This window comes from Columba livia, chromosome 3, assembly GCF_036013475.1.
Source record: "Columba livia isolate bColLiv1 breed racing homer chromosome 3, bColLiv1.pat.W.v2, whole genome shotgun sequence".
NCBI lineage: Eukaryota > Metazoa > Chordata > Aves > Columbiformes > Columbidae > Columba > Columba livia.
The window spans coordinates 27,777,501-27,804,882 of NC_088604.1; the positions used below are offsets into that span (position 1 = coordinate 27,777,501).

The 27,382-nt window shown below is 39.1% G+C and overlaps 1 protein-coding gene and 1 long non-coding RNA gene across 14 annotated transcripts in view; one reads left to right on the top strand and one right to left on the bottom strand.

Moving 5' to 3' along the window:
• KHDRBS2 (KH RNA binding domain containing, signal transduction associated 2) overlaps window positions 1-11,607 on the bottom strand; it is a 351,333-nt gene extending 339,726 nt beyond the window's left edge. For 8 of the 13 annotated variants that reach the window (XR_010471176.1, XR_010471171.1, XR_010471174.1 and 5 more), the window contains exon 1: window positions 11,218-11,605. Coding sequence is in view for 4 of the 13 variants with exons in the window: in XM_065056195.1 (XP_064912267.1) it covers window positions 11,218-11,308 (91 nt within the window). In the remaining 9 variants the exon portion in view is untranslated. Of the gene's footprint in view, window positions 1-11,217 lie in introns of all 13 variants that reach the window. The other 5 variants (XR_010471178.1, XR_010471177.1, XM_065056197.1 and 2 more) reach the window with 3 other exon arrangements.
• LOC110362072 (uncharacterized) overlaps window positions 10,730-27,382 on the top strand; it is a 30,491-nt gene continuing 13,838 nt past the window's right edge. Inside the window, exons 1-2 of the long non-coding RNA XR_010471179.1 lie at window positions 10,730-11,290; window positions 13,323-13,377. This is a non-coding gene — a long non-coding RNA (uncharacterized LOC110362072). The remainder of the gene's footprint in view (window positions 11,291-13,322; window positions 13,378-27,382) is intronic.

The following is a 27,382-nucleotide window of genomic DNA, read 5'->3' on the forward strand; positions in this document are numbered from 1 at the left end:
CAGGGTTATGGCCTACAAACATGCATAATCAAATGATGGAAGTGAAGACTTTTCCATAAAAGCAATACTCTACTGCTATTGCATTAAATACACCACTTTTTAGGTAGAAAAAAAAAATCTACACCCAGTAACTATCTGCTTGTATGAATGAATATATAGTAAGTGAGGTATATCGCTTAGATAAGCATTATGCTTAGATAAGCATTATGCTTTTTTAACCGATTTAATCTCCATTCCAACATCTTCTACTGTGCTCTGCTCTGTCTCTCTGAGTTCCCCTCACCAATCAATCCTCCTCTCTCCTAAAGATACACTTTCCAGTCACCTGCCTTTTTCTTCACCATTAACTCTAATATTCTGACATCCTTCCGCAGTAAAGCTGCCAACTTTATTCCCAGCTCAGGTCTCCATGGAAAAAAAAAAAAGAAAACATCTCCTCCTCTCCACAGACCTTCTGAGGATAGGAGAACAGTATAAAACCAAATGAAAGTGGCCAAGGGTGGGAAGTTCACTAATCATATTAGCTGCATAGAGGAAGACATCAGTTCCCAGGGGAAGGCAATGCCAAGGAAGAAGCTGGAGGAGCAGCACCAAAATTGCAGAATCTGAACAATCCTTCTCATCTGTTATTTATTTATATCAGTGATGGTCTTATTAAAGTCCCAGTTCACAGCACATAATACTAGTACTCGCCAATCTAAAGTCTGAATGCTCTATTAAGTAAATAACGAAGTAAACTCTGTACCTAAAACTTCAATCTGTTCAATGTCACAATACTACCCTCTAAAATAAAAAGCATAAATAAACTATTAACTGCATAACCATACTATTCTAAAAGGACTGTAAATGTTGCCCCAAGGAAGATCTAATTTGCTGTTTATTATAAAATTGAGAGTATCTCTGCAAAATATATCGTTGTATTTAATTACTGCATAATTTAATATATACATATGTATGGTAGACACATATAGTGTGTCTCTGAACACATGAAATACAACGCTATCAAACTTATGTAATTGTTCACAGAAGCTTTTCAGAAAGACTTGAACCTCAATTCTATTTTTTTTAAATAACCAACAGCATTTTCAAATGCCTATTAGCAGCTGCTTTTATCAATCCATTTTATTTGATAAAAACTTAATTAAAAGCATCCAGAAGTCTTTATTAAAGGTTCAATATGTCTAGCTTTCATCAGTTTTAGAGCTACAGTAACTGAACATTTTACACCTATTAAAACAGAATTTAATGTTTCACTTTCATTTTCTTCTCTATATCCTTTTTGGTACTGCTACACTCTTCTCCACTTCCTTTACAATATTCCCTTATTTTTCTCTTCTTTTTCCACCTTTCCTGCATTTTATGCCCCCTTTTCCTCATTCTTCCCTCCATCCCACTATTTCATTATTTATAAAAAAAACCTTTAAAGGCTGTGAGAATGGACAGAGGTGAACTCTCAGGAACTGGAAAGCATCAGCAGCAAGTTGGGACTAGCTTTCATTATTTTCTATCTATCCCATGTTTGGATGGATGCAGAATCACATCAAGCTCATGCTTTGCGCCTAATCCAAGCTGGGCCATTTCTGCTTTGTGAGCAAGACATCTACTTCTACTTCCAACATAAGAAGCACTTGGATAATTGACAGTACAAACATTCCTTATTAAAAACAAAACAAAACACATTATCTCAAAATCTTTGCAGCACTGGAAAACACTTGGTCTTCTCCCATGCACCTGACATATTTCAGATTATTCATACATTTTGGGGCAGCAAGAGTATTTTCATGCTGGAAAAGAGCCTTTGTGCACTCTAACAAGCCAGTACTATATGAATGTCTTTTTGTCATTCCCAGCTCAACATGAACTATTGTATATGCAGATTACCTCTCAGTTTAGTCTTCCAGAAAGAATAACCAAGCATGTACAAAGAACACCTGTTTTCCCACTTTCCCTGTTGACCTATAGATCCCTCTGCTTTTCCACTGATCACTAAAACATTTCTTAGAGGATTTTGCACAACCTGACCTGTTGGTGTCTACATTAAATCATTTGCAGCAAGCAAAGAACAAACCAACCACCCCAGTAACAGCAGTAACACAGCATCTGGAGAAGCCCTAACAAATAAAACAGAATTATAATCAATCACAGGACATTCTGCAATAGTGTATTTATAAAGACAGAACAACCTTCTTGGAGCATGTAGGATCAGGAAAAAGAGTCCACATAATATAAGAATTGAGCATGGCAGATTACCCATCAATGGCTTTTGAGCAAAACGATAAATTGATATAAAATTCATGTATTTATCTTGATCTGCGAGTATGAGGAGGAAGTTATTTCAGACTTTAAAATTGGCTAAAGTAAAGCCCACAAGTTTGCATACAAATATTAGTAAAATAATTGCAAACATGTACCTGTGGGAAAGCTAGATTGCTTCACAGTCTTATGGATACACCAGGATACAGAGCATCATTTACCAGAAGTAACTCTCCATTTTTCTACAGAACAGTTATTTGAAGACAGGGGGGGATAAAGGTCTCTTGGAATCCTGCTTCGCTTTATCATTTCTTAATTTACCCTTCAAATGTCAACAGAAAAGCCAGTAAGTCACTGAAGAGTCTGGTGCTGCTCATTTCAGCAGAACTGGGAAAAATCAGTTTAAGTTGCAAATAGATGCAGAAAATCATCACAGTCCCAAGCATTTTGGAAAAATAAAGTTCCGCTCTTTCCTCAGCTAGAGCTTTGACCGCAGAGGATATATGGCACAAGCCCCAGACAACAACAAGTTCTTACTGCAATCTCAAAAAAGACAAAGTGCAAGAAACAAATTTACTTAGAAATAGTCAGGAAAATCAGCAATATGAGCCTACATTGAGAGCTATGGAGTACAAATATTTACACCATGAGATAGGAGGGTAACTATAAATTTTGCAACGTCAAAAAGCCATTTTTCCAAACAGACACATGCAGTCCCTCATTCTTTAAGGATTTGAGGAGAGCTTTGAAACTATCCATTTGAATCCTAGAGAGCCTTACACTAGGGGTATTTGCCAAGAGGGGATTACTGGACTACTCCAGTGCTCACACTTACTAGGAAAACTACATTTCCTCTAATTCACAGTGCTGCTCCTGGAAAGTTGACTCATTATGGGCCAGGGGCTCTGATCCCTACTGAAGACATACCTACCTTACCCAGTCAGCAAATCTGAACTGCTTCTACTATAAAAGAACTAATATCCTTCTGGATCCAAAGCAGAGCTAAAAGGAGGAATGCAGATATTAATAAATATTTTACAGACTAACATGAAGTATTACTTTTTTCCAATAGCTTCATCAATTCCCAGAATTCAAAGTATTTTATAAATCAAAAGCTTTTAAGGTTTACATCTTTTGGTGTAACCTTTACAACAAGAAATAGATGCTTCAGTATCTGATGAGCACTTCACAAAGTGCAGAGAAATTCAAAGGCAGCAGTGACCTGGCCTGAGTCTTTTAGGCTTTGGATCACGCTAACTCAAGAAGAACAAACGGGAATGCCCATTGCCAGCAGAGCATTTGAAGTTTTAAAGATGCCTTTGGGTATATCACATGCAGCCATATATGACCAGCAAAACTCTGTATCATCTTATTTAAATGTGGATGATCTTCAGTATTACCATATTAGCATTATTATGAGTTCCACTTGATAAATTTTTCAGTATTCAAAATAAAAAAACTGCATTTTAACAGCAAAACTTGTGAAATCAGAAACAGACATAAATTATTCCATGAGGCTTTTGAGGGGGGTTGGAGGTTTTTAATCTGCTGGAAGTCTTAGATAATTTTTCTTCATAGTTTTTATTAGTTCCAGTCCTTTTTAGGATAAGGAAATAGATGAACTCATTTCCAGCAGGATTCTAATTAAACTATGACAGGATTTACAGAGGACTGCAATAACCAGGATTATTTTTGCTTGCAATTTTAAAAAGAATAATTTTGTATTAAAAGTAATAAGAATAATACATATTTCTTATAAAGCTCATTTCAGAGAGAGATCTCAAAGATTAGAATGAAATTCAGCATTAGTCTGCATCTTACAGATGGAGGTTTTTAGAAGGTATTCAATTCAGTACAAGGAAGAAACAGGTCAAAACTCCATGTACTATGCATCTCACACCTTTACTCAAGTGTCATGGTTTTTAATTTCTCTCATCAGACTGCATAGTCCTTATTTGTTTATAATGCCAAAGGCTACACTGTATCATCATTGAAGTTACCTTCTTTGCACATTTCATTTTAAAATCTATCTGGTTCTTCACTTACTCTGATAGGGTGTGCTGATATTCCAAACCCTTTGCTACAACACCCACTCTAGGACTGAAAAACGCAAGGTAGACAAGAGATGAACACACACCTTTGCATTGCTTATGCACGATCTGCTGCAATCCAGCATATTTTTTCTATCATGCATGCTTTATTAACACTTCAAATTCTTGAGGAAGACGCTGTTATTATTTATTTATTCTCAAAAGTGCTTAAAAGAAAAATGTATATTCTGAGGTTAGCCATGAGGGCACTGAACTTTCCCTCAAATTCAGCAATTTGTTGGACAAAAGAGATTTAAATTGAAATAGTTAAAAACTGCTTGTATTTGGAAAGGCAATCTAACCCTGAACTGAAGAATTAATATATATATATCGGATAACTACAGTGACCCTGCAGGTCAAGAAAACACTGTTTCATCGAAGCAGCACACTTAGCCTATGGTACAGCTGCGACGTGCAGAAAGGCGTGATGTATTCCTATTTTAATAAAGCTTGGAAAGAAACTACCAAAAACCAGCTACGTTTGTGCATCCTAAAATAAGACCAAACACATCTCATACTCAAAGCTCCAAACCTGTGTCCTCAGATGTCATGGAGGAACCATTCTACTCTTACGACATTGCTTGGTGGTCTAGGTAGATGTTCAGCTTTTCTTAGGAGTCACTACTGATCATATCATGTTTTATAGGCTATTAAATAACCCAGCATACTATGGCAAATCTGGTTGTCAGTATATATTGTCTGCCTACTACTTAAAGGAGGAAAGGATGCATCCAATACACAAGAATCTGACATAACTGTTGGGCCAGATGAGTCCTTTCGCACAAGGTACATAGATATGAAGCTCTGTTTTGGCATGTGGAGCCCAATCATGCCACCTCCTGGTTAGGAATGGCCACTCTGTTGTACACATGATGCAGGTTTTATGTTCTTGGGAACTCGGCAGCTGACTGGGGTCTTCTACTCAGCTATCCAGCCTTTGCTAGGTACTGACTGCAAATATTATCAATTTCGCAAATCCTTGAGTTTAAAAATATCTGATTTGAGGCATAAAGGAAGACACGGATGATACAGCAGGTGTTCCCTGAATGAATACACGGAGGATACCTGGTATGAAAGAAATTTACTAGAAGAATTCCCAGGATAAATAAAATACACTTCTCCTTCCAAGGAAAGCATTTATGTTGCCAAAAAACAGTGCACACTGTGTTGATGAGGCTGTGGCTATCCAGATCAGCCTCAGCAAATGCCTTTGCCCTTCCCTTCAACAGCTGGTACTAAATTCTGCTGTTGGCACTGAACTGCACCTTAAGCAGCTCTACCAATTCAAATGGCACCTTTTAGAGAGTAAAGCACTTTTTTTTATTATTTTTTTTTCACACAAGGGTATCAGAATCTAACCTTCAGTTACTGTATCTATATTTTTCCCTCTTTGCAAGAGAATTTACTATGTTTCAAAGGACATGTTTTCTGAGATCACAGATCAAATGGTCCTAAGCTGCTTCAGATGTCTGAAACAGAGAGATTTTTTTTTTTTTCTTTTTTAATCACATCTATTTTTTTTCCTCTTAAGGAAAGCTTAGTGTTTACGACTAACAACTCAGGGTCAATATAAACACTTACAAAGGCTGCTTTGTTATACTCATTATAACATTTTATAGTATTTTGTTTTCCCTAAATCCAGTTATCACCTGGGATTCATCTGCGCTACATTCTGCAAGGCAAAAGCACTTCATAAGTAAATGAATACATACCATGTTGTCACACCATGATATAAAAAAATGACCTTTTAAAAAAATGTTAAAAAAAACAAAGCTCATCACTCATTTCTAAAAACTGCAGTGTATTCTCCTGATTTTCATGATTACAAAGATATTAGCCTCATCAGTCAATATATTATATTTGTATAAGGACTGCCTGATAGCCCAATAATGGCAATAGAAAGTTTCCAATTAACTTTAGTGAGTTTTGAACCAAGTCTGTAATGCCAAGCTCATCACTGCTTTACAGAAAGACCAAGTACCTTGTATTCACCTAGAGTTTGCACTGATACTACTCCTTTCTCATTGAAAAAGATCCAAATGATAGATGTATAAAACTGGTTTTTAATGAAACCAAGATATGTAAACTACATGCTCTAAACATTAGTGTGTTCCCTGAGTCAATCTTCCAGTTATTTACACTGCATTTCTTGGGACAGCAAAGTAAACAATGATTAATACCAACTATTCTGTGAACAGAGATTTTGTTTCACCTTATGTAAACATCAGGTAAAAAAGAAACAATAAGCAGAAAAATGACTGTTCACAGATTAATATTAATGTATGAATTTACATTACCATTTTACATTAATCTTATTTTAACTCAAAACGTTGTGTAAACAGAGCAAACTAATAAATCTGCAAATACACTTTCACAAGTGGTTTTCAATCGAAAATTTGACGAAAATTAAAAAGTTTCAGAGGCCTGACTTCAGGAGGTCACAGGCTTGACGAACAGCCTTCCACATCCTGGGCTAAGTATACGATTGTCATATACTATATTGCCAATAAAAATAATTTTCATATAGAAAACTTATTAATGCCTTAGGTTTTTGATAGAAACATACACACAGGAACTAAATCTGCCTTCCTATAAGAAAAGCAAATGAATCTCCAGGAGTCCAAAGAAACCCCAAACCCACATAAGTGAATATATAGCTAAAATCTTGAATGTAAGACCAAACAACCTTGCATTACATCAACAGTTTTCAGACTAGCCAGAACAATTACTGCAGGCTTGTATGAAAGACTGTACTAATGCTCATTGAGTGTTAAAGCTAAGTAATAATACAGCTTTTGAATAATCATGCCCTGTCCTACAAGGAGCTTTATGATGCTGAGCTATACGAGTCTGACAACGGAGGTTTAACACTCATGCGATGCCACGCAGAATAATCTAGAGACTTAGCCCAAGATTAAACTTACGTGCCTGATTCTCATTGTCTTCAGAATGCCAGCTGAAAGTTCGAGGTCAATTGTACTGTCATTACATAAAGAGAAATTAGCTACCTCATTACTCAAGTAATGCTGGGCATTTCCATGGGGAGAGATGTTCTTCCTTTGGCCAGCTCTTTCCAGTAAGTCTTTTTCCTTTATATTACAAAACATACAGCTGGCTTTTATAATATACCACACAAGATATTTCAAAGCCACACACACATAAATATAAATACATGCATATATAAATACACAAATATAAAATTTAGTTGTCTCAAAAAGTACATATGCAATTAACTGATACTTTAGCTTATTAAAATAAGACTGATATAAAACAAGTTTCAAACTACCAATCAGTTCCAGCCAGTTGCAGCTTTATGTGTCATCCACACCTTCACAGCTAAAGTCACACGCTTATTTTCACATTCATCATCACTGAGGTCTTACACAAAGCAATAAATATTTACATACATGCAAAAATAACACACATAAGCAGCTCATTAGCTACCATGTTAGGAAGCAGCACTAGAACAGAGAGGGTCTCAGTTCTCACTGGAGCTTCAGAGTGTGCTGTGGCACAATCACAAGTTACATAGGTAATGCTCACAAACACACTCTTCACTATTCACATTTTTCAGCTGACCAAGCGTTATCTGACACATATATTGATCAGGGTATCTCCTTACTAGAAGCAGTACAATCTTACCTAAAGAAATAACTACCTGCAACCAGTTTACAATAAAATAATTTTAAACTATCCATGAAACAGTATGATTCTTCTAGCTCTTCTAAACAGCCTGGTACACAAAAAAATATTTCAATTAATACAGAACAGATGGAGATTTGCCTATTCTTTGGAGTTCAGCTATTACAAGAGGTCTTTTGTTTTCATTGCTGACTAGATTATGTTATTAGAATAAACATGTTCAAATAATTTCACAAAAGCTTGAATAAACTAATATAGACAGCAGTAAATATCACCAACCATTCACGCTTCACAAGTTCTTCTAATAGATGACTTATAAATGGCTCTTCCATTTCTAATAGTGTAATAATCATGCAGGAGCTACTTCTATACGAAACAGGTAATGACCCAGGGGAAATAAAGTATCTTCTCATTAAGGCACTAGATTAGTCATTTAAGGACTGGATTCATTTTCAGAATCCACCACAGATTCTCTCTGTGATTTTTGGAGAAATTATTTGTTTAACACCTTCACACGTTTTGTCTAAGAAGTGCTAGTACCTTTCTCCTCACCTTTCTTTGTGTTGTTTGGCAAGTACGCAAATCTTCTGCCCTGGGAAGTGTCCCTTTTCTGTGGGTTTCAGCACACATTGCACTGTGGAGTCCCTAACTCATATTATGACTAAAGTAAATAACATCTATACATCCCTTAGTGGTGAGGGGTAATAGCTACTGATTCAAGTATGCCTCTGACACAGGTCAACCTCTAGGACACAGACCTACATGTTAAAAACATAAGCAATTTGTTGTTTTTAAAATAAGTACATCAAAACACACACACACAAAAAGCTTTACAACTAAATCCAGTGTCATAAATTGAATCTGTTTTTCTGGAATGCTTAGCGTTTGTGTCCCCTTCTGCAGTTTAACACAGCAGTATGTCTCTTCTCAACCTCAGGTTCTAGCAACTGACATGAAAAAATCACAGCCCTTTCAAGTCACAGAGAATGCCTCAGCTCTCAACACTGAAGCAAAAACCTTCAAATCTACACTTATGTATTATATGCAAAATCTACTGGTAATGAAAAAGCTTAGCATACGTAAAAATAACACCTGGCTGCTCTTGTTATCTACATAGCTGATTGTGCATTATATTTTAAAGAAGTCCAGAGTCTGGAAGCATCTCTTCATCATGGATGTATCCTAGAAATATAGTATTACAGAGATACTTGCACTACTGTCCCATGTTCTTCTAGGGATCTGCCTATTCTATACATTTCCTTTCCATTTATACCCAGCAGCAACCAGTGCATTAATTATTGTTTCCTTAAGTAGCTGTACTCTTGCCTTGATGAAAGTGTTTTACAGTCATCATATGTTAGACTCTAAAACGAATCTCTAGAAAGCTTGACAGATGGTGTTTTGAAGGATAATGCCAGGTACCTGGTGTGAATCTGATATTAGCATTCCCTACAGACAACTCACCTTCATCTTTTAAAAATCCACTGAAATATACGTAGTGCTAGTAACACTAAGGAATAAGAAAACTAATCACTTATTCAATCTCACAGTTGCTCAAAATGCAATTTCTGCATGGACCTGATGCCTAGAAACACCTATTATATTCTCCTTTTTTTAACTTTACTTTGCATGCTTTCCATTTTGTCCTTCATGCATTTTCTTTCTTTCCCATGCATTCGCACACACGCTCAGTAGATACCTCCCCCCTCTGGGAAAAGATCGAACTGCAAGGTGCAGAAAATACGTCCCTTTAAGAAATACGGGCTTTGTTTATCGTATATTAGAAAAACAACTGTAAAAAGTAGCATGGCTGCCTCTTCAGCAGGAAGGTAGCTGTGACAAATGTGTATTAAGTGTGTCAGTATAAATACTGAATTTTCAAGCTATGAAACAGGAGCACTCCAACAAAGCCTGGACTCAGTACTCAGACTTCATTCACAATCAATAAAACATATGTTAAAGAAAGACAATACAAAGACTACTGACAGAGAAAGCCACTTAGTGCTAGCATTGTAAGTTTTAATTAGTTATGATTTTCCTTCAGACATAAGAGAACTTTAGAAATTATTCACCACCTCTGAATGAGAGCTCATTTGAATTTGTGACTCTCTCAAGGGCCTAACCATACATTTCTTTGACTTAGTCTCATTTAAGGGCTTGAGAGATTGACTTGATTTATGCACCATTCTTTACTACTTCTTTCTGAAATTAGGTCCAAATTTAACAGGGATTTTAAAAATTAATATTATCTGTCTCAGAAGGAACGGAAGTATAAGGAGAACTTATTGGATTACACTTCTGCAAAAGTTGAAATGCTGTACCACCAGCCCTGCACTCAATAACTATATTGAGCAGTTATTAAAGGAAACACTAAATTATAAACTTTTTAAAGAATCTCCAGTTGTACTAGTTCAACTGAAGCAAGGAAAGCAGAGTGAATCACAACGAATAACAAAAATGTTATGAGCAGCATATTCTGGATGACCACACAAATCTAACAGAAAAACCATGATGTCCGGGATGAAATAGTGTCATGAAATTGATAAGCCATACCAAATCAACGCTTGACATTGCGTAGTCAACTAAAACAGTGCTACGTTAACGGCATAATAGTACCACCATATAAGCCTCACTACTTAAGCATGGGAAACAAGACACAACGAGTTTAGGGAGATCGCAGTCTCTGTCTTTGTGCGAATAAACCCGGGAACCACGGAAGCCCTTCCCGCAGAGGCTCACCCGCCGCAGCAGAGCCGATGCACCGCGAACCAAGAGCCGCGGCAGGGCTCTCGCTGTCCGGAGCGGGGAGCGGAGGCACCGCTGGCTGCCGGCGGGGGCGGCCGCAGCCGCGCTCCCGTCAGACGGGCTCCCTCGGCCCCGGGCTCCCCCAGCCCAGACCGACCGCGGGCTCCGGGGCGCACAGCCCCGCCACCTGCCGCTGCCCGCCAGCGCGCGTCGCTCCGCGCTCCCCGCGTCCCCGCCCGGCCGAGGCTGCACTCGGCGGAGCGGGCGCCCGCCGCCCGTCCCCAGCGCCAAGGCTGGCGGGGAGCGCGGCCGCACCGCCGCCGCCCGCCCGCGGACCCGAGTTTCCTCGCTGACGCCCCGCCCGAGCCGCCGAGCGCCGACCCAGGGGGCGGCCCCCGCCCCGCGGAGCGCACCGGGCTAGGGGAGCGGCGGGCCGGCGGCGCCCCGCGCGGGCGTTGGGCCGCGGCGGGCGGGAGCGCAGTCTTACCGTCGGCCAGGAGGCGCATGGCGTGAACAAAGGAGGGATCCAGGCTGTCCTTCTCTGCCATCAGCTCGGGCAGGTACTTCTCCTGCTCCATCGCCTCGGGGCCGCGGCGCCTGGGCACGCCGGGGCGGGCTGCGCGGGCGCCGGCTCGCTCCGCGCCTCCGGTCGCCTCCTCGGCGCCCGCCCCCCTGTGCGCCCCGCGGCTGGCAGGTGGCCGCACCGCCCCTCACCGACCGCCCCTCACCGGCCGCCACTCCCGCGGCGGGGGCGCTGCCCTCGGCGGCCCCGGCGCCGCCTCCGCCTTCCCCCCGCGCCGCGCGGGGGCTGGGACTGGGGCGTGCGCGAGCCGGCGCGTGCCGCTTCTCGCACGCCTCGCGCGCCCTCCTACCCCCGCCCCCCCCTCCCGCCACTGAGCGACCCGCTCCCACCGGCGGCCTTAACTAGGGAGGCGGGGCGCGGTACGGCCCGCCCCAACCCTCCCATTGGCTGCTGCTCCCCGCTGGGTTGGGCACACGCGGGAGACTCGCCGCGCCATTGGCTGTCGTCAGGCGGGCGGTCCCGGGCGGCGGGCGCGGGCCGGGGCGGGGGGCGCGCGTGAGGGGTAGTGTGGGTGTGTGTGTCTGTGTGTATCTGTGCACGTCTGTGTGCACGGGTGTCTGTGTGTGTGCACGTGTACTGTATGTCTGTGACTCTGTGTGTGTCTGTGACTCTGTGTATGTCTGTCTCCGTGTGTTTGTCTCTGTGTGTTGGTGGAAGTGTAAGCACGTGTGATTGTATGAGTCTCTGTGGTTTCATGTGTGCAAGTGGCGTGTGTGCGCGCATGTGTGCCTGCGTAAGCGTGTCACTGTGTGTCCGTGTGTGACTGTGTTTGTGCCTGTGGGGCTGTCTGTGGGAGCACGTGTCTGTGAAGGTGTGTGTGTTGTGTCCGTGCGTGAGTTTGGGTGTTGCGTCTGTCTGTGATCGTGTGCACGTGAGTCTGTGCCCGTCTGTGCACGCGTTCCCTATTGTGCGTCCCTGTGTGCACCCGCTCGTGTCTCTGCGTGGCCCCAGCACCTGTGCACGCGGGGGTGCGCGTGCCAGCGGGTGTGCTGTGGCGGCGTCTGCACCGTGGCCGCCCGTGGCCGTGTCTCTGTGCGTGGTTGTGGCTGCGTGTCCCCGTCGTCGCTCCGTGTCGGCGTGTGCCCGCTGTCGCTCCGTGTCGCTGGGGCGTGTGCCCCGCCGCCCGCCCCCCGACGCTCCCTCGCTCCCGGCCGCCGGGCTCTCTCCAAGGTGCTGAAGCCGCGGGCGGGGCCGCGGAGGAGGCGCAACCTGCCGCCGTCCGTCCCTGCCCGCTCCCCCCCCGCCCCGGCGGCCCCGCGAAGCACAGGGTGCCTTCCCCGAGCTCCGCCGCGCTCCCCGTGCTCCTCGTCCCGCCAGCTCTCCGCGGGGTCCGGCAGCGTGGCCGTTCCGGAGCTGCGAGGCGGCACCTCCCCTGAGGGTGCGATCGGAGCATCAGCAGCCGAACACGGCTGCTTCAACAGGGCGTGGAAAATGTCTGCCCGGGGCCGCTGCGGACAGCTGGAGAGAGCGCAGGAGGTGCCCGGCGGTCCTGAGGGAAAGGGGCGATGTTTGCTGAGGAATTGCCACCCTGCGCCTCCGGGAGTAGCTCTCCACAGCTCCCACGGCCCCACATGGCAGATTCAAAGCTATTATGCAATTAAAGCATCTACAGCTGGAGTAAATAAAATTGATTTTAATTAGAATTTGGCTTTAAGTATAGATTTGCCATGGGTTATATTTATCCAGGAATTTCCCCCAACAGGCAATTTAGTAACACGTTTTGATTTTGAGAGTAAAAAAAAACTGCTTAACTCATCTTGAGCTGCTAAAACTTAATTTGTGGGACCTCAAGAGCAAACAGCCTACCACACAAAACAATATGGTGTGCTCAATTCCTATGTGAGATTTTTAGTACTTAGTACTAGGACTACTAACAATATTTGTTCTAATGAAGTAGATAGCGGCTGCAATAATACACTTTTAAATCACCTACCACTGTTCATATTAAGATTTTTTTTGTTATGATGTTTATAATTATATGGGTTTGATTGTTTGTGTGTCTTTTCCAGGGCTTGTTGGTTGGGCTGGTTGGTTTTTGGCAGAGGATGAAGGAATGAAAAAAAGGTAAAAATCAAGACAAAAACTCTGTGAGGACATCCATAAGGTTTTGAAGACATTGTACAACCATTGCATAAAAATTTTGTTCCCAGTGTTTTCAAAGTCCTAAGATACATGTAGGCAGCCTTTGCACAATTTCCACTCAGTTTGCAGATAACTGAGGGATTACGTGTTTGCAAGAACATGTAGAGAATGGCAGTGGCCAATGTGCTATAATTCTACAGAATTCCTGGGGTTGGGGTGGGGGGAGGGGGGGAGAAAGAATAAAATAACTTCCCTGCTGAGAAAGAGTAGGAGCAGGAAAACTGTGATTTCAAGAAGCTTGTGAAACACTTAAGAGGTAGAGAAGACTGATAGGAGAATTGAAAAGTTGAATTGGCAATCAGCTTTTACTACAAATTGGGTATGAGGATAAAGGGAAGGCATAAGTCCTCCTTTTAAGAAAAACTAATAAAACAAAGAGAAGCACAGAACTGAGATATTTTATTAATAATTTACCTGATTCAATTTACCGCTTGAATAGTTCTTCTGCTTCCCCAGTTAACAGAGAAGCAAGAAATGGCACACAGTTTGCAACACATCTCAGGGCTGTCTTGCTTGAGAGAACACCAGTGTCTTCAGATCATACTTGTGCAGCTCCGTTCATCAGAATAGTTCAGGTTGGTGCCCCTCAGTTCAAAAAGAGATAAGACTGGTGATAGGTGTATTCTCTTACAGCACCCTCAAGACAAATCTGAGCTGCCCTCACTTGGAAGCAATCTTGGTCTGGGAGATTTTAAAACATACCATATGGCCACATATGTGGAAAATGAATTTTGGGGGCTTTCCATCTGGGGGATTAGAAGAGTAGTGCTACTTTAGTCTAATTGTACTCAATGTACTTAGATCATAGGAAGCTTTGATTTAAAAATCTTTAAGTTTATTACACAGTGGGAAGTGTTACATTCATCAAACTCTTTTTTTTTTTTTTCTGGTCGAAGGAACAGAAAGCAGGTTTGCTTGCACATCTTTTTACAGCAAAGCAGACAGAGACAAGTTTCCTCTAAGTTCATTTTTCAAAAGTTATAAAGTTAAACTGACTTTCAGTGATCCTTAGGCTGCAAAGCCATTGAGGTGCTTTTCTGGATTTTACTTTATACCTCATTAAAAAAAAAAAAAAAGCATTAAAATCTGTCAGACAGGAAATATAGACCTCTAATGACATCAAGCATGACTTCATTTTTAGTTGGAGATCAATTTATTTCTTAGCTACTAAAAACCAAAGACACATTTTACAACTTTTTAGTTTGAAGTGTCAAGCCAAATTAAAGTTTATCTGTATTATATTTAATTACCCAGTCTGATACTGAAGTGGATCACAGCATACCAGATTACAGTTTATTTGAAGATAGAATAGGTAACAATCATTACTTATTTTTACTGTTGTAAACTATATATGCATGCATTGTCATAAAGCAATGAAGCCAAAAGGCTGTGGAAGCAAACAATTGCAGGAAAATCTCCAAACTTCCCAAATGCTTATTGTGAGATCTCTTGAAAATATGGAGTAGAATGAATGGTCAGTGTTAGCACAATGACAATAATTTGCCCTTCTGACACATCACATTAAAGTCAATCTAATAACTTAATTCAGTGCAGTTATCTATGTGTTTGTGAGTACATCTAGGACCTCATACACCAAAGATCAGTTTTTTCAAGAGTTTAAAATTTCAGAAATACCGTTTGCTTTCAAATTTCTTCTCTGTTTCACTTGCTTTATCTGTAAGGGTTATCCGGTTCCTGAACTGATGACAGATCAGCATAAAAAATGAAAAATAAAATATGGAGCTTCTCCTATAATGTATGTTAACCATATCTTTCCCTTAAAGTGGAATTGCAATTGATAATATAAAGCATAAAGAAGCAACAATACGTGTGCAATAAAGATGGAATGTCCCCACCTCCTTTACTTTAGTTTATTGAATTCCTTCTTGGGATACTTTCTGTATCCATAGTCCATGTGATCTCTGCATGCTGGCCTGTGGATATTGATCCCTGCACCATTTGGCTTCACTGTTTGATAAATGTGGCATCTGAACACACACAAGCTGTCAATGCAAAGCTTGTTTCCACGTAACACCAATGGGATGACACATTGGGCTTTGGTGGGTCTGGCCTCATAGAAGTCTTTGCAGCCCTGGCACTGCCAACACCTTGCCACACAACCTCCAAGGGAAGTGTGCACCAGCAAGCACACCAGTCACTGTAGATCACAGCTGATGGCAAGTCCCTGATTTCAGGGATTTTTATGTCTCCACTCACACAACTGAATAAACACTGATTTTCTTAAGTAGAAACATGTCATCCAGATCAGTCTTTAATCCATATAAATTATATAAATCAGCTTCAGTTAAAAATGTTATCAGTATTTATTTCCTTCCAAGACATTAAATGGTTTAATTTACTTGGCAAGCCTAAAACTTCTGAAAAGCTCTGTGTGAGTTCCAGGTGTACAACGAATGCTGGCTTATGCTATAACTTGGTTTATGATACCCACATTACAAGTTCTTAGTTCATTAAAACACACATCAAACAAAATTATGTCTGTTACAGCTCTATTTCATATTTAGCATTCTTAAGATGTTGTAAAGAGGAAGTAATTGAAAAGGTGACCCTGGGTAAACGCCATGGAAGGAAGCATAACGTCACTGAAAGATCTCTTATATTATTTTGGAATTATTTTAAACAAATTAATAAACTGTAGAACAACAGTTGAAGGCAGAAAAAATGCTTACATAAAAATGAACAGCAAAGAATAAAATTCAGTGTAAAATGTCTGTTCTTTTCCTTCTTCCTTGTGATGCTATCAAAACTGACAGGGAAGTTGTGAGTCTATGACACCATTATAATTTTGTCCATTCCGCTTGTACGTAAACACCAGATTTTATATTTTACTTGCCCGTGTTTGAAGATCTATCTTTGCCGTTCCTTCTGACCTTTATATTACATCTTATCCATTGCAGGTAGCTGAAGCACTTTCACAAAAACCTTCACCATGATCACAGGACAGTCTCCACCCATTTCTTCTAAACTTACTGCAATCGATAAGTAATAGATGTCTGAATTTCCCTTTAATCTTTACCTCCAAGATTTAGAACCTTTCCTTTTCACACAAATTCTCCAATTACATTGCTTTCTAATTTTTATGTTCACATGATGCAAAATTAGTCCTTTTGTAACTTTCTTTTACTTTTTTCCCTTCTCTTTATTGTTTCCACCATCCTTTCCCAGTATGCAAGTCTCCATTTAATACTACTTTCTCCCTTGAAGTTTAACAAGAACAGAAATAAAAACTAATGGACAAACCAAAGAACAAAGGAGGTGATATGGAATTTAGAATAGCTGAGCTGCAGTTTCCAGACTCCTAGGACTCTTCTTTGATCTAATCCTTCAGTTTATAGTTAAGCATTGACTATTCAGCACAGAAAGTTACAGAAGTTGGTGGTGGCACCTAATTTTAAGCATGTAAAAATCAGATGTCCAAGTCTGCTGCAGTCACCACAAATGTGCACACTTTACAGTCAGTAGGTTGAAAAAGGCTCTTCCAGCAGTTTATTCATCTGACCTGAAGGTACCTATCTTTGGTTGAGATTTGTCATCCTATGAAAAATCTGATTTCACTGGTTATTAAGTCAGTAACTGCATTAGATGTAAACATCTAGCTTGTACATAAACAGCATTAGTGAAAATTACTTCCAACAGGTTTCAGTAGTGTAGGACAATAAAGGCCAGAGGAGCTTGTCAGTGTATAACAGATGATGGAACAAAAAAATAAGTCTTCCAAAAAGTGCACGTGATTTGCATGACAAGATGCATTCTACTTCAGGCATATAGCGGCAGAAAGGCAGACCATGTTCAAAATAAAACGACAGAATTTATTTGAGAAAAAGGATGAGATACATATATATTTTCTCTAAGAAGTAAGTAGATCTATAAATACCTAAAAAAAGTATTACACTATTATACCCTAGGGATAACAGAATGGTTTAGAGGGTGCAAATAGTATACACTAGAAATAAGGAGACTGAATTACATCTAGGATAATGTAGACTGAATGTAACAATGTACTTTTACTATTTCATTTAGGAAGTGAACTTTCATCAGAAGTAGAAAGCAAAGAAAGAGAATCTTGTAGGCATGGATTTAAGAAAGCTAATAATACAGTATAATTAGGATTATTTGTGGGCTTTTCTGATTTTTGTTTGTTTTTGTGGTGGTGTTTTTGCGGTGGTATTTTTTGGTTTGGTTTGTGTTTTGTTGGTGGTTTGGTTTATTTTGGTTTTGTTCAGTTGGTTGGTTGGTTTTATTTTGTTTTTCCCTGAATGCGTTAATAGCTTTTTATCCAATTTGTTTGGTCTTAGCTTAAGTTTTGTAGCTTTGTTCAGAAAATATTCATCTGTAATTGATCAATCAGCAGCTTGATTTTGTTAACTTTGCTTCCTTAAGAAGGATACAATGGCAACAACTGTTTGAGCTGAATTAGTTTATCGATCAGGTGCACAAAGCCCATAGCCAGGCAATACAATAAAATTATATTTTATTAATCCATTGATCCATTGCAATGTTGCAACAACTGAAATGAAGCACATTCAGCATATGATTTAACATACACTTATTTATGCATTTACAATATATAGCTCCACAGAATTTAACCAGTTCCCATTTACTTATCAGAAATGTAGAAGTATACAAAGAAAATGCCAGACAAATCATCAACAAACTGGAACAAAAAAGAAAATTCTTCACTAAACCAGTTTCAAGATAGTTTGTAATACTAAAAGTTCAGTAATACTTCAGCTAATTTTCCAAACCATAGTCAAATGTTATGGAGATTTTGTTCAAAATTAAACCTGACATAGGTAAGTGTTTGACACTATACAGAATATCAACTTACCTACTCATAAGTATAAATTTATATAATTGTTTATTATAAACCCATTTAAAGTGTGTGATACTATCAACACATCAGTTTAAGAAAAATACTACTTGTTAAATTTGGGTTGGAATGAACTACCCTTCAAGGGAAATTAAATCTCTCCACTTTCCATGTAAAGAACTGTATCACACAACACTTTTCAGGAGGCACCTAAACTTAGGAGCCAGTTGGATGTCTAATATAGGATTAAATGCAGGTATTACTACCAGTATGAAACAAAAAACCCACAGAAAATGTCTTCTTCTGACAATGTACATTCTAGTTCAGCAGGCAGCTGTGAAGTGGTATTTACCCAATTCTTAAAGATTTATCTGTTTTTAAAGAAATGATAGAATCAATACATCATATATATTTCAGTCTTGATGGATCATAGCAAAAAGAATTTCTGGAAAAGTCAGTGCATGATTTTAAGGCTTTTAGCAGCGTAGAGGAGAAACTGTGTAAAAGACATGAAATTATTTGAAAATCAAGTTAGCATTTTATTAACTGTAAATCATGCAAAAATGTTGTAAGTTATTTCACAATTTATTTGATCAAAACTGAACATATATGAATGTAATTTTAATGGCTAATGGGAGGTATAGACATTTCAAGTTCAGAAGAATGAAAAATGGTACCAACTTTGTGAGTAATTTTTCCTAAGAGAACAAGCGCTCTGTGAAAACACTTTTAAGTTCCCACTTTAACTACTAAAATATCTTTAGTCCACACTGGGCATTCCAGTCCACAAGATTTAGAAAAATCAGCATGCACCCAAATCTTAAAACCTTTAGGTCATGAGTAGTTTCAAAACTTCTAAGAAGTTTTCCCCTTCTTCTTCTTCTTGCTTCTTAACATTAGCAAAGCTATTCCATGCCCGCGGCAGTTTCTTTTTAGAGTAGTCTTCAGTATTTAGTTGTACTCATAATAGGTCTCTTAGAGATGTGCACAAAAAAATAGAGAAGGTCAAGAAACTTAAAAGAGAAGAGATTTTAAAAGCAGACATACATTTAGCAAGTTTGTGAAAAAAAGTTTTCAGTATCTGGCCAGCTCCAGCTATAAAATAAGAAGAATGAAAATGTTAAAAGCTCAGCAAACGTCATTAAATCTGTTCAGAATGATGGAGTTTATTTGCGATTTGTGCCAGAGCAAATGGATTTGCTTTGTTTCAGGACCTGTGCTGTATTAGCCTCAACTATTGCAGAGCTCAGTTCACCCATGGAGCAAATGGATGATGAGTCATTCTTTTTCTAAACAGAGCATTAAGTGCAGTCTCATCTTGCTATTATTTAATTTTCCAAATAAGTAATTCCAAAGCTCTATGAACTCATGTTTATGGTGTAATTTTTTGGTTGGGTTGGTTTTGTTTAGTTTTTTTGAGAGGATGAAATTTAAGGACATATTATGTCACTGCTACCTATGTTTAAGCACTGTCCCAGCTCAGTCAGTATCATTTTAGTTTTATTGCCTTCCGATCTTAATTTTATAGGATTTTGTTCATTATTTTAAATTTTTGATATCTCAAGTGCAAATTAAACTTATAGATTTACAAAACATTTTTAATAATTACCATACATTTCTATAAATTTGGTGTACTATATACAAATGGGCAATCAGCACTTGTTAAAATAAAAACTTTTAAGAAATATATAATGCAATGATACTTCCCAAAATATGTAAATGTCAGCTACCCAATAGTACCTAAAATGTAATTACATTCCATTTTTAAGAATATCAAAATACAAAGCCTGATGGATTTGAAGAGATTTACTTTAGAATAATTTTTAATGAATTATGCAAAACTACTTTTCTTTGCTCTTGTATTTGCAACTTACTTTTTTGTCCTCATATACCTTATTTTAAACAGAACTTGCTTATTACAATACAACAAAACATTAATGTTTTAAATACAGAATGGACATCTCTTGAGGACCTTTGGAATAATTTCCCAGAAGAGACTGCCCACATCATAAAAGACCTGTGCAGGCACAAAATGACTCTAGTATTTACAACGTTAATTGAATCCTTTAGTGTTTCCAAAAGTTTTCTGGTGAAGTCTGCTGAAAGGGGAAAAATAAATTGTCATGAATACACTTTACAAAATATCGGTCTAATTTTTGTTGTTTGTGTTTCTTTTTTGTTTTGTTTTGCTTGTTTGGGTTTTGGGGTTTTTTTGGGGTTTGTTGTGAGGTTTCTTTTTGTTTTGCTGTTTGTTTTTTTTTCCTTCCTTACGTGAATGACCATTGGTTTTGATATGAGTATTGTCATTGACAGTGGACTTTGAATCAGGCACAAGGACACTGCAGCAGATGTTCTCCAATCTGCTGGAGCTGCTGTCACGCTGTCCACCAGCACTGTCCTGCACTGACTCTAGGTGAAGGTCTAGTTTTGTGCTGGTCTTTAAAACCAAAGGAGGAAGAGTGTTTGCTACATAAAATGAAGTAGACTTTTTTATTTTTTTTTTTTTTTAATTTTATTTTTGGGATGATCTTATTTGGACAATTTCTTTTGGGAGCTTAAACATTTCTCAAAAGAAAATGTTGCTGCGTAAGGCTATGTCAGATTGGTCATTAGATTTAAGCTATTTCCAAGTAATTCAGAACAATTTCTGTTCCATCCACCCTCTTCCCTTTTCCATTTTATATAATTCAATTTATATGTCAGATGACTGGTGGTGTATCTGTATGTTGTCTTGACTAATGACTTTTAAATATAATTCTATGTCTCTTCCAACTCTTTGTAGAATCACAAACACCTACTTTGCTTGCCTTTTTTTTATTTGTAATAAAAGAAATAACTGGACTTCTTATGTTTAGTCTCTATGCTGCTGTCTGTCTTCTGCCGAATCAAACTGCTTTTTATCTTGTATTCAGTGAAATTTTTAAAGAGTTTATGTGTAGCTAAGGCTAAGAGACTGCTGAATGTTAAATGCATGACAATATGTCTTTGCATCTACTTTTTCAGTTTGTTTCTGCTTGTAACTTTTTCTCCCATAAACAACAGTTTTTACAATTAATTACAAGAAAAAATAAGTAGGAAGAGAAGCATAGAGAGGGAGAGGAAGGACATTTCTTAACAAACAGAGGTACACAAGCATAAGCTTGAAGCTGTACTAAATAACGTACTGAGCAGTTACTTTTCATGAGATGACTTACCAAACTAGACCATTGTTCTCTGTAAGACTCAGAGAGCTGAATCTCTCTTGGTTGATACTACAGTTTTCCTGAGTCACTAACCCATCTGACAGAAAAAAATAATTAATCTGCCTTCTTCTATACTGAGGTTATATGTTTCTGCTGAATGGAGATATGCATATTTTACCATACAAAGCCTAGTATATGATCTTACATAGCTAGACACAGCCACTCATTTAGCGGAAAAAATGCACATATCTCCATAAAACAGGGACATTGGAAGAGAATTTTGTAAATTTTGCTGGCTGCAGTTGTTTCTGGTTTATGAATTTCCTGGTTTAAGCAGAGAGGGTTGTGCTGGTTTAAATACAGCGTGTCTACTGTGAGGAATTGTCCTGGTTTCAGCTGGGATAATATTTTTCCTTGTAGCTGGTACAGAGTTATGTTTTGAATGTAGTATGAGAATAGTGTTGATAATGCACCAAGTCAAGGACTTTTCAGCAAGGAACCTGGGAGGTGAAACATCCAGGACAGCTGACTCGAATTGGCCAAAAGGATATTCCATACTATATAACTTCATGCTTAGTATATAAACTTGGGGAGTTGGTCAGGGGGTGGAGACCACTGGCAGGGAACTGGATGGGTATCGGTCAACAGGTGGTGATCAATTTAATTTTGCATAACTTGTTTTATTTGTGATTATGATTATTTTCTCTTCCTGTTCTATTGCAGTGTCTTTATGTTAACCCACGAGGTTTACCTTTTTTCCAATTCTCTCCCCCATACTGGGAGCAGGGACACTGAGAGAATGTCAGTGTGTGTTGTTTAGCTGCCTGCTGGGTTAGACCACAACAGTAATACTTCATAAGGTTGGAAGTAGACAACTTCAAGAAAGGAATGGAATATCTGTATCAGCTTACTTACCTTCACTCCCTGCTCCCCCAAGGCACATGGCTTTGGACATATAGATCAGATTGCTGCATCTGATTAGATAAGGATAAAATCCTTTGGTAGTAATAGGATAACTTATCTGTGTTTCTTATTTAGAACTGTAGGCTATGTTCTGATTAGAAACCATATTATAATTTTATAAATAAGATTTCAATTACTTAAAGAAGATGCTTCAAATTGTTTACTTCCCCCTGCCCCTGAATTATCCTTACTACAAAACCAAAAAGAGGTAACACTTCCTTCCTACCCAAGAGACAATTCTGTGCTACAGTCATCAAATTGTTGTTAACTTTCTTGGGCAATTTCAAATAAATTTCTCACTTGGAAAACAGTAGATTTTTTCAAGTCCTCTTAACCTTATCAAGTTCTCTATTCCTGTAAATTGATTCTATCTGGTTGCCTTCTGACCTTTCACAAGAAATTTGTTCTGGTTTGACACAAAGGCAAAGGATAAGTAGCAACTGTAACTATCAGTTACCCAACACTGACTTCATCTGTTCATCAAAGTTCTTTGTAATTTTTCCACACTCCTAGGGGTCAAGCTAGATGGTGAGCAAAGTTGGTGCCTTACATCAGTAACTTAGTAGTGTTAGATCTGACATATATGTGCTGTTATCAGTTTCCTTTTTTTGAAAAGACTCTATAAGATAGATAAAGCCACATCACTGCACTTAAATTAAGGAAGAGGATTAGAGCTGCCCAGACTGGGATGAGAGGAGAAGAGCTGGAACTCATGTGAGTTGTTCGCTACAGCTCCATATGAAGCCTTCACATGTACCACCATTCTTCTGCTCTGTGCTTGTACCTGCTAAAAGCTGCTCGGGGACTGGAAATTCAGCTTTGGAAGAAGGAATAAGCAATTCTAGGTTTAGGTTTAGGTTTAAGAAGAAATTGTTTTAATTCAAGAAGCAGCTGGTCTGACTGTGCTATTCTTTTGACTTCCTCAATACTATTAGTTTAGTGAATTACTATATGAAGTTGATGCCCAGCTAGAAAGGAATGCAATAACTGTATTTATGCCAAAATAATTTATTGCAGCATCAGATAAAAACAATTCAATTAAAATAAAATGGAATTATCTGGAACCTCGTGAGTCAAAAGAGATAAGCACAGGTTTGTAGTTAAAAAGGTGCCAAAAAAAAGACCAATGGTGTAGGCCATAAAATTACACTCCTCAGAAACTACAGCAATCCCTTCTTCACAGATATTCTATAGGCATTCAGGTCTAGGGTGTGTACAAAATAGTTTAAAAACATGTGCATTTCTACCTTGAGTTCTGTTATCTTAATTTTTTTTAATTGGGTTGCCTAGGAACATTGTATATGCTATAAGATATAAACATACATAGGGCCTCTCATGTTTCTTGCATGCTTAAAACTGTCTCTGATAGCTACTCAGTGGCTTTAAAGCCTAGCAAAGACTGCCTTGGGTCTGTCCTAAATATATTTTCCTTTATGCTTCCACTGGGTGCTGCAGGCCCAAATTATTCGTACGCCATGTATTGCTTCTGTATTCAAATAGTTCTGTAAGACCTTTCCATCTGCCAACATTTGCAGTTGCAGTGAGACCTTTCCCTGTTACTCAACAGACATGCTTCTATTAGAGAAGGGGAAACAAAGCACATATGTGCTATCAGTGACCTCAACATGATTTGAGAGCCCTTGTTTTCTGAAAGCAAGCTGTAGTTCCAAGAATGCTCCTAATGCAAGTACCTATGTAGAAAACACTTAAAGAGTTGCACTGAAAACCTCCTACTACAGCAATTTGACGGCTGGAAGTACAGCTGAGAAGAATGACCCATTTCTGCACGTTCTTTGAATGGAAGGCTTTCATCCCACATAGCCAGGGCAGCCCCTTGCACAGCTCTCTGACACTCTGTTTTCTCATTAAAATTCTGGAGTCACGGTTGATCACACATTCAAGATGATAAGAGTCTACCCTGCAGAGTGGAACTGCTTCACTCAGAAGTGTTATTGTTAGAACCTGTCAGAGAGCCAGCATTAACATGTCCTAAGATCCTTGTCAAGGCAAAAGCAAGCTTTTTCAGAAGAATGTTGTGGTGGTGAAGGTGAATTAAAGCCTAGGAGAAAACCATACCTCAGTCACTAAAACATGATTATGGAGATTAGCTTATAGGTAAAAGTGATTTTTAAATTTAATCTGTGGGTAGTGAGATGTTTTAAGTGCCTGAACCTGAAACCAAGACAGTGGCTAAACTGTCTGCAAGGGATACTGCCAAAACATCAGTTCTTTAAGTTGTTGAGAAGAGAGATTGTGGATGGATTTCTATTGGATGACGATTTGTTATTGAACTAGCCAGGCCCAAAGGAATTTCAAGGCCACCACAGAAAGCTGAAAACGGGACCTGCTGTGGGAGTAAAACAGTTCAGCAAAAACAAGGCAGCAACATGACATAAATCAACAGACCTATCAGCAGTGAGACTCCAGCGTGTGGACAGCTTGTGAACATAGATGATATCCAATCAATTAATGCATACTTGCAGCATGGATGCGTGATTGTGAAATAACTGCATATATAAGGAGGCTTGTTTCTGTAATAAATGGCGGTGTGTGATTCACACTGAATTGGAATGCTGAGTCCTTTATTTGCTCCAACAAGAGATATCTCAAACATCTGCTAAAAATAAAATAGGCTTTAAGTCTGTGAAGACTAGGAGAGAAGCAAAGGCTGCACTGGGTTTCTCACAAAATGAACAAACACAAAAAAACCCTGAACAAACAACCCCAAACCAAAATAGAACAACCTACTGCTGGCTAAAAGGACACATCTTCAATACAATCAATATTTCCTTCCTAATTTGTAGAACCTTCATCAGTTCCATCCCTTCAGGATGGTTTGTACCCACATTTCCATCTGGCACATATACCTTGTTCTCTGGGTCTGGAAACCATCATTCAGCAGGTGCATACATTGTTTTTTGACCTGATACAAATGCAGGATGCAGCAGGAGCAGATGACTGGAACTGTGAAGAACTCACATGTACCATAACCTAGTTATGGTTTATGAGTGTAGATATTAAAGCAAGAGTGAGAAAAGTTATCATTTCTGGATGTATAATTTGTAAACTGCAGTCAACATTTTTTCACAAAAATGTGGCCAGAGGACTGTCCTGATTTTCAAAATCTAGACAAGTCATCTCAGATCCCTGTTTCTCTGTCACATGGAAAAAGCCATCAGGGCACAGGAAAATTTATCTCACTCTCTGTAGTACACTTTAATGATATCTAATATTGTAACAAAGTAGAAGTTCACCAGATTAGTTTGAGCAATATCACATGATCCAACTCATGATGAATGTATTCATTTGATTAGACTTCTGAGAGGTATAAAAAAAGGACTCCTGAACTGAATAAAGTTACTATATCAATTTACAATATATGACAAATTAAGAAGATTAGTGCAGTTTCTTATATGTATCTACAAAACTAAGTAAAAACTAATGCTAAACATAAATATGCTCCCTTTGTGGTTTATTTTCACTCAACTGCATCCAGCTATGAAAAGGGCTATCAAACAAAACACTACTTAGCAGGCAGTTCAAGACAGTTTCAGAAAGTAATCCCTTGGCTTCCAGTAGTGTTCTGATTCTATCACAGTTTCAGGAATGGTTATGGAATGGCACAAACCCCATTACTGCTCAGGGGCAGATGCCAGTCATGAGGTGCATGGGCTTCCTATCTGACATGTGAAGGATAAAGCAGCAGAGAATGGCGTCCACAAGGACTAGCAGTCCAAGTAAGAGATGTCTGCAAAATCATGTCTTATCCCTTGACTCCTTATGGTCTTTGCCAACTAGTTCCCATGCTGCAAGGAAGCCTCTCTGAAGTCTTAAAACCCCTTTCCTAGAACAGTATCCCTTTCCTATGGAGTGTTAGTGGTGGTGGTAACACTGCTGAGTCATCTCCATGTTAGTTATAGCTACCTGACCTCCATAATGTGAAATATGTGGTCTACTTCTTCTTCCCCATGTATACTGATTTTCAGGAATTTCAGCCAAACACTAGTCTAGACTTGCAAATACAAATTCTATTTTAGTCTCTTCATTGCCTTCCATGGAAGCTTCTATTGAAGCTTTTTCACTGTTTGGAGCAATTGCATATTGACCAGACAAAAAGAGAGCATGTGTGTGTGACTGTAACCTCACGATTAGGACACTTTCCAGAGAAGACAATACAATTCCAACTCTCACATGAGTTCATCATCTAGTACAGAGACTAACATTAAAAGAGAGACTGCAACCCAGGTTTCTTCTTTCAAGAGAATGCCATAAACCGCTACACTAGAGCCTAATTTTCCTTTATCCCAGGAAATATGGAAGATACTTTACTGTTCCGCAATTTTTAACAAACTTTTTGTTTATAAGAGTTTACACTCTACTGACTATGCAAGGTGCAAGACATGTGTTCTTCAAATCAAAACCAGAATCAAAACATGTACTGATTTAATTTCTTAACCACTCAACTACTGAAAAAAGGGCAGCATTATCATGTCATCCAGTTGCCTTTAAAAAGGTCTGATCTCTGTGTTGATTTTCAGATGCCAAGCACCAGGAAAATATTTATGAAATTAATACTTCTGTTTAGTTCAGTCCTCTAAGAGCACTTGACAAGGGAACAGGATTTAAAGTATAACCTACAGCCTTTCATATTGGTTTGCTTTCCAATCACTGTATTATCTGACTGGTTTTCACTTATGAAGTCCTTACTCATGGATTGTATAAAAAAATCTAGGCATACTGATGAGAGCTGAAGACTCTCCTGTCAAAATACAGATTAGACAATGCAGAGAGCAGAAAACAGTTTTTGTAGAAGTAGATTGTGTTTTAACATTCTGAGATTCATTTCAACAGAAACTATATATCTCAAAGCCTGACTTTAAGGAAGTTAGTGCTACATTCCTTTATAGTTAATGGAGAGAGATAAGTGCCTCTAGAAGGGGATTCATCTCGT